An 18,128-nucleotide genomic window follows, 5' to 3' on the forward strand; every position below is an offset into this window, starting at 1 on the left:
AGCAGGGAAGAAGCTTCCAAAGGGGGGCTGTGAAGCAAGACTGTTGATACCACTTCAGGCCTAGATGCCCTTGGGGTGTCTTATGGCGTCCTTGAGCAACTGTGGTCTGAGGGAAAAGGGGCCTTGTGAGGAAGCCCACACCATGACCCATGTCCCAAGGGCCAGCAGACCCTTTCCCAAGGATTCCTTCTGGAACCGGCCTGGTTCCAGCCTCTAAACACATCAGACTTTGGGAATGACTCCAAGGAACAAGAGACCCCGAATCATCACCTGGATGCGGCCTCCAGCTCCCCGTCTCCCATCGCCCCCTCTGTAAGACACTAATGGTAGGACCATCAGCCTGACAAATTAGGTGGGGGAATTAGGAGGGATGCTTGTAAACACCAGGGGCTACATAATGCAGTAGAAGAGCGAGTGCCTGACCACCGCCCCCATCAGTCATGCTAAGCCAACTCCAAATCATTCCTCTTCCAGAAGCCAGAGGAAGTGGGTAAGTCCCCTAGAGGCAAAGGCGGTAAGAACTGCATCATGGACTTCAGCAGTTTGTCCTCTTCGCCGGCAGGGAGCCACGGGCTTCACGGACCTGCTCTGATGCACACTCTCTTGCCCTTGTGAGGGAAGCAGGTGATGGTTGCTTTTACAGGAAGGAAATTTGAGAGGGACTAAGAGACAAGCCCAAGGTCAGACAGCAAAAGCAGAGCGGAGAACAGAGCCAATCTGTTCAGGTCTCAGGAGTCTGGTGCCCGACTCAGCAATCAGTCCAAGCAGCTTTTTAACCTCTCTTCACTTGAATCTTCATCTTTAAGCACTTCCCCTCCTCTACCAGTAAGCGTAACAAATGTTGAAGGCAAATAATGTAATTTTGTAAAGGTCAAGAGGAAAGGTTAGCACAATTCTGAGTCATCCAAATGCAAGGTACCACCACCACCACCAGCATCTTCACTACCAGACCTCCGGATACTAAAAGATGTGAAGATAAGAGCATCTGTCAAAGCATCTTAGACATAACATATGAAAATAACTGGGACACCTACTCAGCCCCTGGCAGTGGCCTGGATCCCCAAGGACAGAGCACAGTCCTGTGCAAAATCAGTGGAAGGAACTGAAGGAGTCAAGGAGAAGGGGCAGAGAGCAGTATCTGTTTCCCATCACCATCTTCCATGTAGCAGCACCTGTCAAGAGGGGTGGGAAAGTGTCTGAGGAAAGGGAAAGGGTTTGATCCCCCGCTCCCAGGCCTGCCCCTGCCCATGACCATGGAGACAAGGGAAGCTGAGTGGACAGAAAGCAACCCAAACCTGTTACTATACAGGATCCTGATCCCACCTGAGCCTTGCCCCACAGAGAGAGTGTGGCAGGCAGGGGCCCCTCGGAGACCTGGTTTGGAGGAGCTGAGAGATGGTAAGTCCTCCATCTTCGTGGAAGTTCACAGAAGCACCTTCAGAATAACCTCGCTTCTGCTTCTTGCGGGTATAATTGCTCCCTTAGCAGACACCCAGCCTTCCCTTGTCTTCCCCTGGATGCATGAGGAAGAACCCCGTTCAACCTCTTACTTGGCGGCAGCGAGCCATCAGTCTACTCCTCACCGGTTACACTACACTTCCAAGACAGACAGCTGCAATCCAACAAAATGACAGAAAGCAGAAAACGAGCAAAGGAAGACTTCCTGCCTCCTTCCACAGAGCACTGTCCAGAGCCAGCATGGTCTGGACTACGCTGTATGCTGCACCCACCGGGGGCCATTTAGTGGGGCTAAGGGTTTAGAGATGTGTTAGTTAGTGGCTTAGGGCCTGGGGCCCTGGAGAGTCCTGGGAAAGGGCACAGAACAGGCCATCTGTGTCCCTCTCCCCATCAGGAATGAAGGGGAGTCACGTGGTTGGCTGGAACCGCTGACGGGATTCACACTTCCCCCCTCCTAGCCGAGGAGTGGGGCATGGGGGCAAAAATAATCTCTTACGTACTGTCTTCGCTGAACAAAGAGACGGAGAGAGATGAGATGCGATAACAGAACCCTGGACAACAAAACCAACAGTGCCTCCCTGCCCAAGACTACACGGGGCCCTTGAACCAAAGTGTCTGCCAGTGGGCTCGTAAAACAACGAACAACTTGAAAGCCAAGGTCTCCCCTTTTGTCCTCCCCAGGGCAGGACTTCTATTGTAGTTACAGAGCAAGCAATGACCAAATCCATCCCTCGTGCCCGGATGGCTGCTCTCCTGTCCTGCCATCCAGGCAGCAAACGCAAGGAACCTGCAGGTGGCCCTCCAACACCTGCAGAGAAATAGTCCAGGACAGAAGACAGTGGAGTGATGTGTAGAGCCTTGAGGGGGGAGGAGCGTGACCTAAGGACTCTACTGTCAAGCTGTTATTCCCACGCAAAGACACCTGTTCACACTTGCTGCAGGAGCCTGAGGGTAAGAGGAAATGTGGAGATACACGTGAGAAAGCTCCAGAAGAAGCTCAACATTCAAGTTAAGGAAACAAATTCCAGAAAAGTCGGGGTTGGCCTCTGTTGTCCTTCCTACCCAGCTCATGGTCCAGAGCCCAGCAGGAGGGCTATCTGTGCACAGAGAGGCCTTGGTTGGTCTCCAGTGCTCGGAACTTGAAGGTTACTGTACATCAGGGGCTCACTGAGCCCCTTACAGACATCACTCACCACATCCATTCACACAAGGAACTAAAAAGCACTCCGTTTTACTTCAAGGGCATCACAGACTAATGATGGATGAGAAGGAATCCCCACAGTTCCAACTCCCAGGGTCCAGGACCCACCCCCATATGCTATTCTGGTGCAGTGCAGAGATATCTCCCCACCAAACACATAACCTGAAGTCCACTAATTCCAGGGGTTGCAAGAGAGATCAAGGGAAGGGAAGAACACATACAGATCAGATGACCAAACGGACAAACTCAAGAACTTTGTCTCTGGTTTCAGAACTGTCACCAGTGAGTCTCCCTGGAAACTATTCCTGGGATGAGAGTGTGTTTGTTTCAGAACCTGGTCTGACCACATCTGGACCCCAGGTAGGAGACGGGTGCCGTCAACAGGTGCTGGTTTCTGCCCTTCTTTGAGTGTTTACAAAAGGAGTGAGGACAGACAGACTCCATTACCCTCTGTGCTGCAACTCCACTCTATTTCCTAACTCCCTCCCCACCTCCCCCACCCCCCCCCACCCCTGTCTCACAGAGGCAGGTCCCTACCACTGGGAGGCTCAGAGGAATAAGTGGGGCGCCTGGAAGTGCAGTAGGTGGTGCTAGCTCCATCAACTCCTGTGCCCGACACTGGGGCACTTTGCCTTTAGTCCTCTGGCTGGCACCGAAGGGCTCAGGACACAGAAAAGCTCACATCTCACACCAAACGAGATTCTGATTCATGAGTATCAGGAAAGAATGTAGAAGAGGTGCAAAATCAATCACAGAACATCCAATACTGGTGTTTGGAAAGGCTGAACTCAGGGCTAACAGAGGGAGCCCAGGAGGGCACACCCAGGGGGCTGAGGAGAGGGGGCAGCAGACAGATTCGGCTGAGGGACTCTGCAGGGTCACCTCGAAGGCAAGGAAGACTGTGGAGGGTGGAGGACATGCACGCACCCCTCCCTGCCCTACACAGCCACGGCCCTTCCAGTGGACCTGGGGAGAAGGGCCCTGCAGGGCACGAAGCCCTCTCAAGGGGCCCTGCTTCCATCCCTTCCATCTTCAAAGTGCATTATCAGTGCAAGAAGTAGGGCGGGAGCTCAGGGGGTCCAATTCTGAGACAGGGCTGTGCCAGCCGGCTCCCCCCATCTCCTGCTTCCCCCTTGCCCACCCCCAACCCTTTTCGTGCTAAGACCAGAACTCTTGCTGGATCTCGTAAGGGGCAGGCCTGTGTGTGTTCAGTGCGGCTCTGCACAGCGGCACGGTGCCGTCCTGACTCTGGCCCTCCGCGTCCAGGTCCAGAAGCGTCCGCTCGGCGGGCGGCAGCGGCCCCGCCTGGAAGGGGGGCAGGGCTGGCAGCCCAGGCCGCTCCTCCACGGTGCTGCTGCTGCTTGCCAAGCAGGAGTCCAGGTTGCTGGGCGTCTCCGTGCTGGAACTGTTGGCTGGGGAGGCGCTACGGGCGTGGCTGGGAGACACGAACCACCAAGGGTCCAGTCGCTGCCGGTTGGCAGAAGGACGCGGCCGAGGCAGAAACTCCAGGGTCTTGGGTCTCTCCAAGGCAGAGTCCTGCTGTGTGTTCCAGCGCCTTGGGGTCGGGGGAAAGACCACATTGGGGTCAGGGAGACGGGGGAATTCACCTGGGTCTCGGCTGGGGCTGGGGGTTTTCAACATTCCTGGTCAAAGAGACAAAGGGAGAGGCGTTCGATAATGGCACCACACTTCTGGGCCACACACGCTGCTTCCTCCCCACCTCGCCACGTCCCTGTCCACTCGGGATAACGTGAATTACGAGCGCCTACTATTTTTCATGCAGTGTGCTGGCAGGCACTGGGGATGTAACAGGGAACTACAAGGCCACGGTCCCTGTAATCTGATAATAATGGGACACACGGGGCTCGTATCTGTCATGAAACTTGAGGAAATGTCTGTTCATTCGCAGTTCGTCCATTTAATAAACGTGTGACAAGAACAAAGCTAGGTGTCAGAAATCTAAAGACGAGTAAGCTAGGGGTCTCTTTTCCCAAAGAGGCCACCTATCTGATTGTAACAAAAAAATCTAAGCAGGGGAAGGGCAAGCTGAATGGTCCAGGACTATTGTTGTTCACACTCAAGTCTCACTGAGAGGGTATTGCCATGTTCTCTTCTCCTACGGGATCCGAGGTGGTCTCTAGGTCAGACTGCGGTCTTCTAGGGCGCAAGGGACAGGGTGGGGAAGGCCCAGGGTGACAGTGCACGTCAGGGTGTGCTGGACGTCAGACGGAGAAGGCGAGCGCGTGCACCGGCACGGCAGTTCACCTGGACACATCTCCACGTCTGAGCGATGGGATGAGTGACAAGGGATGAGTGATGGAGGGCGCGATGCCCGGGCGGAAGCTCGCCTTCTGAGAGTGTCTGGACTCACACTGTAACGAGAGACGAGAGCCCAGCTGCGTGGCCGAAAATACCCTCCTGCGTGCAGGGCAGGATTGCTCTCGGTAACTGCAGCCTCCTCTTCAGGGAACAAACAGAGTTGGACTCCTGCCCTTGTCCTGAAAGCACCGTGCCGCACACTCCCAGACCCAGGGCCTGAGCATCCCACCGGAGTCCTGATGGGATTCTTCCCAGAGCCTGCCTGTCTGCTCTCCCTCCTCAGGGAAGACCCCCTGAGGCACAGGACGGAGAGAAGTCGGCCACCTCCCGCGGCCCAGAGCGGCCTGTCTCGACTGGCTGACCCAGAGGAGAAACGGAGCTGACCCCAATATCTCCACTCCTGGGGGAAGCACGAAGGCGGGCAAGAGGAAGGAGGGGGCGGGCAGGCCTCACCTGCTCCAGGGCTGGGGCTCAGCCCGTTGCTGGAGGGGCTCCTGCTGGCTCGAGGGGCCGCCGGCTTGAGGGCCCCATCGGAAGGAGTCCGCCGGTGAGCGCTGGGCTCAGCGCGGGGGGCCGTGAGGGTGACGTGGGTGGGGGTCAGGGACTGCCTCGGGTCTCGCTTGAAGCGCTCCACTCGGACATTGACCAGGGGATTGCGGGTGCAGGGGCTCAGGGGTGGGGCCTCCCCGGGGCTGACGGGCATCTCGTACACCACAATCTCATCACTGTCAGAACGCAGCAGGGAGCGCGTGGAGTTGCACTCGGAGATGGAGGAGAGCGAGAGCAGTGTGAGGGAGGCAGAGGGGTCTCCTAGCAACAGCACGGGCTCCTCCTTCTTGAAGAGCTTCCGGGATGGGGGGCTGGTGCTCCGACGGGGACGGCTGGCTCTCTGGAAAAGGCCCTCGCGCCTCTTCTTCTCCTCCCGGGCTGGCGGCTCGGGCTCCTCCGGTGGGGGCAGCTGGCACTTGCCAGCTTCCAGCAGGTCACAGCCGAGGCCCGTGGCTGCCAGGACGGCCCCACAGCCGAGCAGAGCCACCTCGCAGCGGCGGTGGTGGGGGCCGCCCCGCTTGAGGCTGTTGGTTGGCGTCAGCTGAGGGGTACTGGTGGCCGAGTTGACTGGGGTGGGCTCCTCGTGGACGCCGTCGCCGGGGGGGCCGTCCCCATCCTCTCCACGAGGGAATGGGATACAGAGGTAGGACTGGTTGGGTGACGGCTGTGGACGACTCTCCCCACTCCGTGGACCTTCGCTGTCCTCGTCCTCTGCGAAGATGAGAGGAGTGGAGGGGGAACAGAAAATGGGAACGAAGCGGCAAGAGTAAGAACCTGGTCCTTCTCCCCAACCCCAGGCCCCTGGCCTAGTGCCAGGGATGCGGACGTTGAACAGTCTGAGGTGCAGGACAAAGAACCAACAGGGCTTCATGCCTCCACACTCAACTGTGACCAATGTGGGGAAAGCACTCTCCACTCCACAGCCCGTTTTCCTCTGTGCAGAAAAGACAATCTGCTAATTTGCTCCTTCTGTCGTAGGGACCCTCAACACAAGAAGTGCGGTATGAGTTTCCTAGAACAGACAGATCCCTAATTATTTTACAACTTGAAACTGGAAGGGATCTTGGATTTTTAGAATAATGGCCTACAGACTTGTCTTAAGACTAGCGTCCTGCAGGACGTCCCTGGTGGCCCAGTGGTTACGACTCTGCACTCCCAAGGCAGGGGACCCAGGTTCGATCCCTAGTCAGGGAACTATATCCCACATGCATGCTGCAACTGAGAGTTCGCATGCCCCAACTAAAGAGCCTGCCGGCCACAACTAAGAAGCCTGCCGGCCACAACTAAGGAGCCCGCCGGCCACAACTAAGGAGCCGGCAAGCCGCAACTAAGGAACACGCCTGCCGCAACTAAGAGCTGGTGCAACCAAAATTTTCGAAAAAGAAGAAGACTAGTCTCCCGCAAAGGATTAGAACCCCCTGCGTGGGTGAAGGCCCATCTACTCTATGGACTGACTTATTATGATCTTGGAATTCTAGAGAGAAGAGTACTTTCTGAGAGAGCCTGGAGAAGGCCTTACCCATTCAGTAATCACAGGGCAACACTGGAAAAGCTTCCTTGGAGGAACACTGTGGTGTCTTCTATCACCATCTCCCATTCTGTGGACTCCCCACATTAAAATACACAGAAATAGACCCAGGAAAGGAAACTGCCTGATTCTAGGCCTCCCCCTTCTTCACTGCCCTAAGGAGACTATAACTGGCCCCTTGGGATAGGAGGCCAAAGGCAGGTTCCATGGCAGCCGTAGTGATTTGAGAAGACTCAATGGAATGAGAGTACAGCAAACGGAGAAGGAACAAGCGGGGTGGAGGGTGGGGGGGACCAGGAGTTGAGGAAAAGAGGAAACACCCCCATGAAGCAGTACTAGGGGTCCTTAAAGAGTCCGAGAAGCTTGGCCAAGAATTCGCTGAGGGAACAGGAGGAGAGTCGAGACAAAGGCAGTACTTACCCATCTCCATAAGGCTGGTGAACCCTGGCAGGGCTGGACTATTCCTCGGCCCCTTCCCCAGGTTGGGGGCACTGGACGACCACTGTTTGTATCCATCTACCAGGGACTTGAGGCTGAATGAGAGGAAGTGAGGAAACTGTGAGAACTGGTTACTTCCTTTACCCTCAGCTCCCTGGGCCTATGGAAATGCCTCTCCCTGTCTGCTCGATTACAGCAAAGCCCAAGAGCCTCGGGGTATAGGCAACAAGCCTTACTGAGCCCACCCGCTTCATTAGCAAAAGTGCACATGCTCTAGGGAATGAAAAGCAGAGACATAAAACCCACCCCTCACATGCTGCTATGGAGCTGCGGGAAGACCTGCTGGGCAGGCTGGCAAGAGGACAGCGAGAATAAGGACTGCCCGGCACTGGCCAGGGTCTTGCCGAAGCCCAACTTAAAGGAGAGGCAATCACTCCGCAGGCGCTGACTACAACACACTGGTGACATTAGAAAAACTGCAGTGCTGAGATCTGCAATGCAAGGCAAGCACCGGGCAATGAGCTAGCAGAGATGGGCCAGGCCAGGCCACTCCACTCACACCCTTTCTCAATTTCTCCTTCCAAGCTTACGGCATGCTCAGGCAACTTTCAAAGCCATCCATGTTTCAAAAACAAAAATCAACCAACAAGGCTGCACCAACCCAGTGCACTTTGGGACAGACCTATGTGGGCAGTACATAAGGCTGGACTCGAACCCTCGGTTTGTCTGGGAATGGAGAGGAAAATGACAGGCACTTGCTTTCAAAACCCTGTAATCAGCTCACAGTGGCAAGCCAGTAACTCCAAGGTCACTGACTGGGTACCCCGCCAACTCCTTATAGGATAGGGGCATCAAAGGCCCAGAAGCACTGGTCTTTCCCCTAAAGGACAGTAAAGAAGGAGGACTAAGGAATCTGTGGGGCTATGACTGCCCTGGAGATACCAGTATATAACCAGGGGTGGCTCTCATTTTAGGGCTAGAGAGAGCCATTCAACTAAAACCCACTCTTCCCAGCCCATCTTGAGGGAGGAAGAAGGACCAACTTTTTCCCTGACTGCAGACCTCTGCTTCAAGTGCTATCAGAAATACCACTGAATTAAAGTACCTCCCAGCCACCAGTGGTTTCAACCAAAATACACAGCCAGAGAGAAGCGTGCTGTTCAACCCACAGCCTGAGACTTTCACTGGAAGTCTTATAACATCACCTCCAGCTCTGGGGCTAAGGAATCCAGATCAGCAGAGTCAAAGCCAGTGCTGACGACCAAAGGATAAACAGCCATGGACTGTCTCCCTATAACTAAGGATGCTGGGAGAATCCCAACAGGAGTGGTCAGGGGAGCAAAGGAAACGTCAAGTCAGACCAACACAGGAATTTTCCCAAGGTGCACGATGGTACCACTTCCAAAAATAAAAAGGAAGTCAGCATGGCCCTGGCAATAATGAGGCTTGATTCTGCGGGGTGCGCTGTGAGGAGAAGGAAACGGAGGGAGGGTTATTACCAGTACATGTGATGAGAGGGTGAAGATTAGACTCACCCCAAGTGGAAATGTGGAGATTCTGATGGGGTACTTAAACCATTAGCTTTCTCACGTCTCTGAGGGGATCTTCAATGAATAAAGAGAATCAGTAGCAGGCAACAGTGGGTACATGCAGCTCAGCCTCTCCCACGTGAGAACCCTCAAGGCTGGGCTCCAGCCATGTCGCCAGCTGCCCTCCCCTTGTCCGGTCAGCAAAGCCCCACACCATGAAGGAATCTTAACAAGATGACCAGGCCGGAACTACCACAGGCCCGGGACCTCCCAATCTGTGGGACAAACATCGCTGGGCAGCCACAGCTTCATTACAGGGGGCTTGTGAATCCACAGATCCCCGCTGTCTACAGACAGCGCATATGTTTCCTACAGATATGTACTATTTTTTTAAAGGATGGAGATGCAAATTCACTTAACATTACTGAATTCAATACAGCTTTTTGTCATTATGTATTTTCTTCAGTCAACAGGGACTAACATTAGAAAGAGTATCATATAGAGGCTCTCAAAATTTTCTGCCATGGAAGAGGTCTTTTCTTGAGACTGGGTGGATTTTCCTTATTCCTTCAATAGGAACTGAGAATCATGAAAAATTAAGTCACATATTCTGAACTGCTTCAAAAGTTTTGAGGGCAGATCTATGTAAGTTAATGTAATGTAAGAAAATTCCGAAGTTAATGTTCTGTGTAATGTGAAATGCAGTTAATTTACTAGCAAGACAAAAAATACCTTTAAATGAAGCAGAACCTGAGAAACTATTGGCATCCGTAGCCAACCTGGTAAAGCCTATCTGGAAACACACTAGTGTCAGAAATACCAAGGGACTCAGGGTGACGGAGTTCCTCAGGCCCAGCTCAACCCTACTTCTAGCCAAGGCTCAAAGGACAAACTGAGGAGTGCTTGTACCTACAGAACTTAGTAGAGCAGAGCAACCTGCAATCCCCAGAGGACTCCATCGTTGAATTCTTACATAGCTTAGGCAGTCTGCCCTACATATCTAAATATTCTGTTCTAAGGTAGCTAGTGATTTCCAAAGCCTGGCTTCCAAGAGTCCATCCTTCATGAACCAACCTGTTATTTTCACCTTCAGCACAGACCTGACATGGGGAAGTAGATTTTGGACATGAAATCGTTGTATTCAGAGAAATACCCAGGCTAGTTACAGGTTCAGGGCACCTCTAAGTCTAATAGTCAACCTTAGAAGCTCTTTGAAAAGCCACTAAAAAGGATGAAGGGGGTTACTGCTTATCCTCCCACTTGGAAAAGTCAAGAAATATGGCTCTAGATTCTAACACAAGAATAAGTATATCCCATGACATGCATTCTTCGAGTATGAAGGAGAACTGCATGAGAAGCACGGACGAATCATGACAGCAAGTATTTACATATGCCTACTACGAGCCAGCCCATCTTCTAGGGACTTCCCAAATATGAGCTTATTCATGATCAACTCCATGAGATGGGTATGGAGAGAATCCCCATTTGATAGATGAGAAAACATAAGGTCCCACAGCTGGGCATGGAGGAGCTGGGATTCACACCCCGGCAGCCTGGGCTCAGCATCCATGCTCTTCACTACTACACTACAAGCAACCGGTCTGTGAAGCACTAGGACCCCTGGGTCACAAGCCCACAGTGAGAACACAAGCACACCCAAGGCACCAGGGCGTGCCATGTGCTTTGCCTAGAGGGGCCACTCATACATGGTAGGTGTGGCTAGTGGGTGGGGCCATAAGGAAGTGCCAGTGGCCCCAGAGTCACCTCCAACTGCACCTCCAGGGCTGGGTTATTCTGCCTGCCCCTGCTTTAGGATAAGCCTCCATGCAAGGGGCGTGTCACCTCTGTCCTTCCTCCTCTCTCCTCTGGGCAGACGTTTTAAGGGGAAGAGTCAGGTGTAAATAGAACACTCAGGCTGAACTCCTCACACGTAGTGAATGCTTGGGCTACTTGCTCGTCTGAACAGGAGGCCTCCAGGGCTGGGCAAACTGTAACTCATGGGCTAAATCCTGCCCATCCCTTGTTTTTGTACAGTTTTACTGGAACACAGCCATGCTCGTTCATTTACATATTGTCCATAGTCTGTGGCTGCTTCTGTACTACCACAGTGGGGCTGAGTAGTTACTACAGAGACCATGTGGCCCACAAAAGCTAAAATACTTACTATCCGGCCCTTTATGGAAAAAGTATGCCAACTCCTGTCCTAGGGGCTTCCAGGGAACAAGGAGATTGGAAAACCCTATTGTCAAGATCAAGAAGTTTGTCATTTCTCTGAACGCGGCGAAACACGCAACAGAGAAAAAGGTATTCCACATCATAGTTTTAAAGGATTTCCCATCCTCTGGCTCTTACCCTTCGTCTCCTGAGGCAAACTCCTTCTGACCAAGTGTGCCCGGCCCCCACGTCCGTCCCTTCTTCTTGGGGGCCCTCTTCTCCTCCTCTTCCCCCTCCTCCTTGGGGACGACACAGCTCCGTCCCCAGGTTTTGCTGCTTTCGCCTGGTGTCACTGTGAATAACAAAGGCCGAATGGGAGCTGGAAAGCAGAGAGGTCCCCCCAAACTAGCCTCTCCCCGACCGGACACGCACACTCACATAATTGGAGCTGCGGGGGATAGTCAGACCTTGTCAAAAACTCTGTGCCCGAGTGGAGCCTGCCAGGTAAGTAAAGGAGTTCCCAGCCAGCACTCACTCAGTGCTTTCAAAGTACCAAACGTGAGAAAACCTCCCAGATTCTCCCGAGTCCAGCATAAAGTGGGCACTCAGGCCGGCCAGTCACCAGAGCTCCAAGCAGACCTGACTCCGGGAACATGTTTTGTTGCCGGGGACTGGCTTGGGGGGGGCGAGGTGGCGGGTGAGGAAGTAGGTGAGAGATAAGGGGTAAGGAAGATGTAGAAGTGAAGACATTTTGGTAAGAAAGTGCTGGAAAGGAAGAAAGTGAGGAATTCAACACTGTGGAGAAGGAAGTCAGGGGTAGGAGAGGGGGAAGGAACAGGCCTGGAGAAATGTAACAGATAGGAGAGGAGGTGCCTTCTTCTGACCCTGATACCTTAGAGCAAGGGTTGAAAGCCAAATGCTTCAGAAACTGGCCTTATATCATAAATGGATGGAGTGACCCAGTTACCAGAAAACAGGGAGTTGAGGGGACTGAGGCAAAATACAGAGCGTATGGAAAAAAGAATCCGCTGGTTTGATTTGATTTTTCAAGGAAAGCCAGAAATCCAGGTCTTGGGGGGGGGGGGGTTTGACGAAATCTCTCTATCTTTAAATTAGGGCATACAACACACTTTACATATATGCATATATGTGTGCCTGTATAAGTTCTTTTTAATAAACACCGTCATAAAATAAAATTGGTTCGGATTCGGCCTATCACAAAGTAGCTGGCAAGTTTACCTTGGAACCTACACTTGGACAAAGCCCTTTCCTGGGAAGCACGGAAAAGAAAAACCATGATGCCCCAAACACGGCAGCGAGTGCACAAGGTCCCCAGGCCAGGGTACCTTCATCGCACCCCAGACTGCTTTGTAATTCACTAAAGAGTCCGCTGGTACCCACAAACCCCTCTGCTGGTATCTCACTAAGAGTGAAAGGGTCAAGGTCATGGAGAGACGAGGTGGGGGGTAAGGGTCTGCGTACACATGTGCATGTATATACATATTGTGGAGGAGAGGTGGCAGAGTTATGGACGGAGCCAGCCTGGACCAGTTGGTGGCTGGACAGAGCAGGGGACAGGTGCCCCTGGTGTGTTCTGGCCCCAACTAATTTGGGAAACAGCCTCACACTGGATGGCTCGCAGGCGAGGAATGATGGTGGGGCTTGCAGGAGGACTAAAGCGGCTGTTGATGAGACTCTTCCTTTTATCCATGGTGGGCGAGGCCTGTACCGTGAACTTGTGCTGGAAATCTGGTTGGGGAAAGACAAACAGATGCGTGTGCATTAGAATTTTCCCATTCTCAAATTCCTATGAGCTACAAGGATATATACTGCAACACAGGGAATACAGCCAATATTTTATAATAACTATAAATGGAGTATAACCTTTAAAAATTGAGTCACTATGTTGTAAACCTGAAACTTGTGTAATATTGTACATCAACTATACCTCAGTTAAAAAAAAATCCTATGAGAGAACTGACACTTCCTGGCAGACTTGAGGGACAGGCCCTATTTCCTGAGAAGCTCCTTTTCACCTGGGAAATGTTCTCTTTCAGAATCATTTCTTTTTCCCATAGGGACATGGCAAGATGGACGTACGAAGAGAAGGAAACTTCATTACCCAAGTGAACTTCATTATATCGTTTTCATAAAGCCGTCTATATAACGTACATATGTCTATATAACGTATATAGGTATAGCAAGTACGTGCTTAGAATAGTTTTTAAAAATATTGTGAGACCTTGTCGATTATTCTAGGAAATCTAACTTAAAATTCTCCATCTCATACAGTCTATCCGTACACGCCTCCTTTTCTCAGGGACCAAAGCAGGGAGACTGATGCTCCTCGATAAGTGCGGGGTACCAGGACTAACCCACAGAACCTGGGGAAGTGAGGGAGATGCGGTTAATGGTCCACATTCTGATGTATTCCAAAGGCATTTACAGCGTACATGAGGAATGTAAAGGGTACATTCTCTGAGTTTCTGAGCTTCATTCTCCCCATGTATCAAAAGGCTATGAAAAAGATCTGCATGTTTGCACCTAGGTCTCCCCTCTAGACTGTGATCTCCCTGTAGGTGAGCTCCATGGCTTTTCTATCTGCTGCCTTAGCACACAGCAAGATGCTGGCACATGCCAGATGCTCCAGAGGTGCTTAAAGACTGTGTTGCCTGAAAAGAAAAAAATGTGCAACGACACATTCACTGCATTTCACTAGGTGGATTCTCTCGTCTGTACCTAAGCCACCATCCCGGTGCTTAAGGTCATCCACTACTACTCCTATTATGCCATTTCCCCTTGGCTCCTTATACTTCTAATAAGCTTGCTTCCTGGGGCCTTACAGACTCAGAATACAATGAACTTTATTTACATAACACACACTTGAGTACTTACCTCCCTCCGTGGGTACGTTACGCCCCGCAGAGATTCTAATTCATAGTTTCATATTTCTTTGCATTTTCCCAAGGCTGTACCTACTGCAAATGTACCTTTGTTCAGCTAATGTGTTTCTGAAAGGTTATGTGTAAATCAAATTCTTAAACGTTCATCCTAATCTCAACTGCACACAGAGAGCTAATTATTTACAGAAACCCTGAGATGAGCTATTTTGCAGACTCATATGCACGTACACACATACCCTGGGATTTTTTCCCCCGGTGACATATTCCTTCTCCAGGTTTGCCTATAGTGAGATGTGCCTGTGTGCACGGCCGTGCTACTAGCAGCCTGCAGCCAGGCCCGTCACACTCACGGCCTTCCCCTCATATTCTGTGTATAGTCAAACTACAAGATCCCCCTGGAAGGCGGAAGCTTTCCATCAGGCCAGGCTTTCCACGGAATAGAATGGACCTTCCTAAACCAGCTCCGTGATGAGCCCTGGGGTCTCACGTTTCTGAGCTCAGTCCCTGGCTCCCACAGAACCCCTGCCACACCAGCCCCTCGGTCCGCTCCCACTTCCCCCAGGTCCCCGGACACCAACCGGAAGGGAGGCTGATGCGGTTTCCATCCTTGAGCTTCAGTCGGTTCTTCCTGAACTTGCCCTTGCGTTTCTTGACCCGGGGCTTCTCCTGGCACAGCTGGTGGATGATGATGTGGAGCTCCCGCTGCAGGATGTCAATCTCCCGCTCGGCCAGCTCCCGCTCCCGGCGCCGCAGCAGCTCCTCCTGGTTTTTCTGCTGGAGTGCGGCCCGCGTCAGCTCCTCCTCCCAGGTGTGCAGCTCCTGCCAGGCAGGTAGAACCACGGCGGGGGTGTGTGTGGCAAGTGGTCCGTGCAGAGGGGGCTCGCCCCTGGGGGGCCAGTGCTCACAGCAGCCTGGACAGCTCTCCTCTGACACCCCACGCTTCAGTCCCCAGCGGAGGTGGGGGCTCAACAGCTGGCTGGAAAATGAACACCTGACCACCGCAAATGGAGGCAAGGCAGGCTCCGAAGAGCCATCCTGAGGATACAGCTAGAGGAGCCACAGGCCAAGCCCTGGAGACGGGGGCTGATAGTTCCCTGTGCCCCTTGATTGACTGATTAAAATTACCTGTGACCAGGACAAACGATGGCGTTTGGGTGGAAAATATAATCGTATACTCAAATTTTACAGATTTGGTTCTATTTTGATTTTTTCTTTCTGTTACATAAAGGAAAGTTTTTTAAAACCAGAGCCAACTTAATGTGATCTAGCTTAAAATGTGCGTGCTGTAAATGAATCACCCTCCAGGCATCGCCTAACATTCAAATGAAAATAAATATATTTCCAGGGTGGCTGTTCAAAAGGTTCGTGAGGCGCGTCATCTAAATCTTTGTTCACTTGGTTGAGTGAATCCACTGAGCGTGTGGTTTAAACTTTAGATAAGGACAAAATGGTTGTCCTTATCTAAAAGGACAACCATTTGCTCTGGAAGGATGGGGACGGCACAGCAAAGAGAAGAGGGAACATTTCCTGAAGTCTTTGCCAGGCACTTTCTCTAGAAGGTGGGCAGAACCTCTTCCCTCCCTCCCCTTTTTCCTCCTGCATGAATTTACAAAGGAACTCGCCATGGAATTCCTGGAAAGAGGTGGGGGCTTATGGCATCGGGAAATAGGAGAGAGCCCAGGAAAGAGAACAAAGCATGCGTATAAAATTTAAACATGTGGACTCTAAACTGTTAACACTGGTTACCGCAGGCCTAGGATGGAAGTCGGGTGGAGGCAGAGGACTAAAACTTAAGAAGCTTTCATGTCAACAACCTGAGAGAACCATGTCTAAAAAGGGAGAAGTTTTCTTCAATAAAGTAGCCAGAGCAACACTTCTGTGGTTGAAATTCAAAATTCTCAATGAAATGCTCCCCTATAAGAAGTCATTCTGGACCAGAACAAACTATAGGAATGGAACCCAGGGCTAGAAAATAGTACGTGAACACATATCGGGGAAGCAGAGCAGCAGGCAGAGAGCAGAAGAGAAAACAAACAAAATGGGAATAAAGTATTCTGATGAAAGGAGTTTTCCGTTCAACTTGCCTTCTGTTCTCAAGAGTATATGAAAATGACCATAAAAATGATAGAAAGGAGAAAAATGAGAAGAGGATGAGCACCTTGAAAGTTGTCTGGTACGTGGTAGGTCCTCAGTAGTTGCTGATTAACTGCTGAGTCGATGAATGAATGAGAGAAAGAAGGAGGAGGAGAGAGAAGACCATTTTATAAATGCAGGTCCCTCTTTATGCGAACATGGATTCATCACAGTGCCTGAGTAATGAGCTTGAACTTTTGAACTTCTCCTTCTTTGATGAAATAAGCCCCAAATAAGCCCCAAAGATTAACTGTTGTGCGCCCTCCACATCCTTGGCTTCCCGGTCCCCCTGCTTTGTTTTCACCATCAGAACAAAAACACATCGAAGATTCAGAAAAATTATTCCTGGTTGGTTATTTTGCTGCTAAATGCGAAAGCTGAAAATTAGTTCGAGCTAATCTCAGCCTTCCTAAGTCCTCTCTCCTGCATGCTCTTGTCTAAGGGATGACTTGGGTTTAAGCTCCTTCCTTTAAGGGAACCTGAACCCCAGCCCAGAGACCAATCCATCCTCACATACACAGAAGCAGAAGTAGGTTGAGACAACCTGAAGAGCGAATCATATGGGAAAACGGGACATTTATGGAGTACTCAACTATGGCACCATATACCTGGAAGCCCTCCAGCGTGGTAAATCCCCTTCTTGCGAAACACCTACTTGGGTATCAGCTCCACAGTATACAAATTACATCTTCCACATACAGTGATTTAAGAGGAATCTCTCCAGAGAGAAAGCTCATTATCCATTTCACCCTCACTTGCCCAACTCCAAGCCTTATAATGGAGAGGTATCACAGCATGGGTGTTAAAAGCAAGGGCTCTGGAACAAAGTAGCTGATTTGTGGCCTTGAGCAATGAAAATGGGTATCACATGTTATATGGAGTTAATAGCACCAATATCACAGGACTGTAATACATAAGGTAATTATTACTTTATTATGCAAGATTATGTAAGAATTCATATAAATTACTCACAACAGAGCATGGCAAATAGCACATGCTCTACAAATGTTAGCTATTACGAGAATTGGTTTGACTTTTTCTAGTAACTACCTCCTGACAAAATCCAACTTTCATTTTTCTTATTGGTTGGTACCCTTATAATTCCATCAATCAAAAGAAATAACCACGGAACTATATTCAATATCCTGTGATAAACCATAATGGAAAAGAATATGAAAAAGAATGCATATATATATATATAATATATAACTGAGTCACTTTGCTGTATAGCAGTAATTAACACAACATTGTAATTCAACTATACTTCAATAAAAAATAAATTTAAAAAAAGAAAAAGAAATAAGCAGGAGTCAGTGATTCAGCAATCTCAAAAAAGGCCAGGAACTCTGGGGTTCTTCTAGTTGGAATAGAACTAGTAATTGGAACAGTCTCTTTTAATCATTCTGCTCAAAGGTCAGTACAGATCCACCCCTCTCTCCCCCTGGGTCCTTAAAGAATCGTCATAAGCTCACTGCAGCCCCCTGCAGAATGCTCCTTGACTTGCCAAACAGCACAAGGATTGCTATGTTGCATCAAAAGAGTTATATCTTCAAATCAGCTCCAGGAATGATTTTTAAGTCCTTTGTTTAGGGAAACGATGATATTGGAAAGAAAATGGTTTTGGAATCAGAAGACCCCAGTTCAAGATTCTGCCTCCTCACTTACTAGCTGTGTGACTTTAGACAGACACTGACCCTCAGCTCTGAGATGAAAAAGTTAATAACACCTGCCCTACATGCTGGCAGCAGGGGCCATAAGACTCCTGGATGAAATGGGTGAAGAGGTCTCATCAGACCTTTCAAGTGAAAGAACTGGGAAGCCATAAAGACAATTTTAGATTCTACGATTATTATACTGCTTCCCAAATTTCCACAGAGGGGAGTGAGAAGGGAAAGAAGAAATTAACCAAGTCTATC

General features: G+C 50.6%; 1 protein-coding gene across 2 annotated transcripts in view; it reads right to left on the minus strand.

The window, feature by feature from the left end:
• Positions 1 to 3,185: 3,185 nt before the first annotated feature.
• Positions 3,186 to 18,128, minus strand: part of MAP3K9 (mitogen-activated protein kinase kinase kinase 9) — a 71,633-nt gene continuing 56,690 nt past the window's right edge. Inside the window, exons 6-12 of one of the 2 annotated variants that reach the window (XM_032624287.1) lie at positions 14,658 to 14,898; positions 12,803 to 12,925; positions 11,375 to 11,528; positions 9,029 to 9,097; positions 7,476 to 7,588; positions 5,432 to 6,238; positions 3,186 to 4,302 (exon numbers count right to left, since the gene is read on the minus strand). In XM_032624287.1, coding sequence (XP_032480178.1) covers positions 3,818 to 4,302; positions 5,432 to 6,238; positions 7,476 to 7,588; positions 9,029 to 9,097; positions 11,375 to 11,528; positions 12,803 to 12,925; positions 14,658 to 14,898 — 1,992 coding nt within the window. In that variant the 3' untranslated portion in view covers positions 3,186 to 3,817. Of the gene's footprint in view, positions 4,303 to 4,557; positions 6,239 to 7,475; positions 7,589 to 9,028; positions 9,098 to 11,374; positions 11,529 to 12,802; positions 12,926 to 14,657; positions 14,899 to 18,128 lie in introns of those variants that run through there. The other variant, XM_032624286.1, reaches the window with a different exon arrangement.

This window comes from Phocoena sinus, chromosome 2, assembly GCF_008692025.1.
Source record: "Phocoena sinus isolate mPhoSin1 chromosome 2, mPhoSin1.pri, whole genome shotgun sequence".
Classification (NCBI taxonomy): Eukaryota; Metazoa; Chordata; class Mammalia; order Artiodactyla; family Phocoenidae; genus Phocoena; species Phocoena sinus.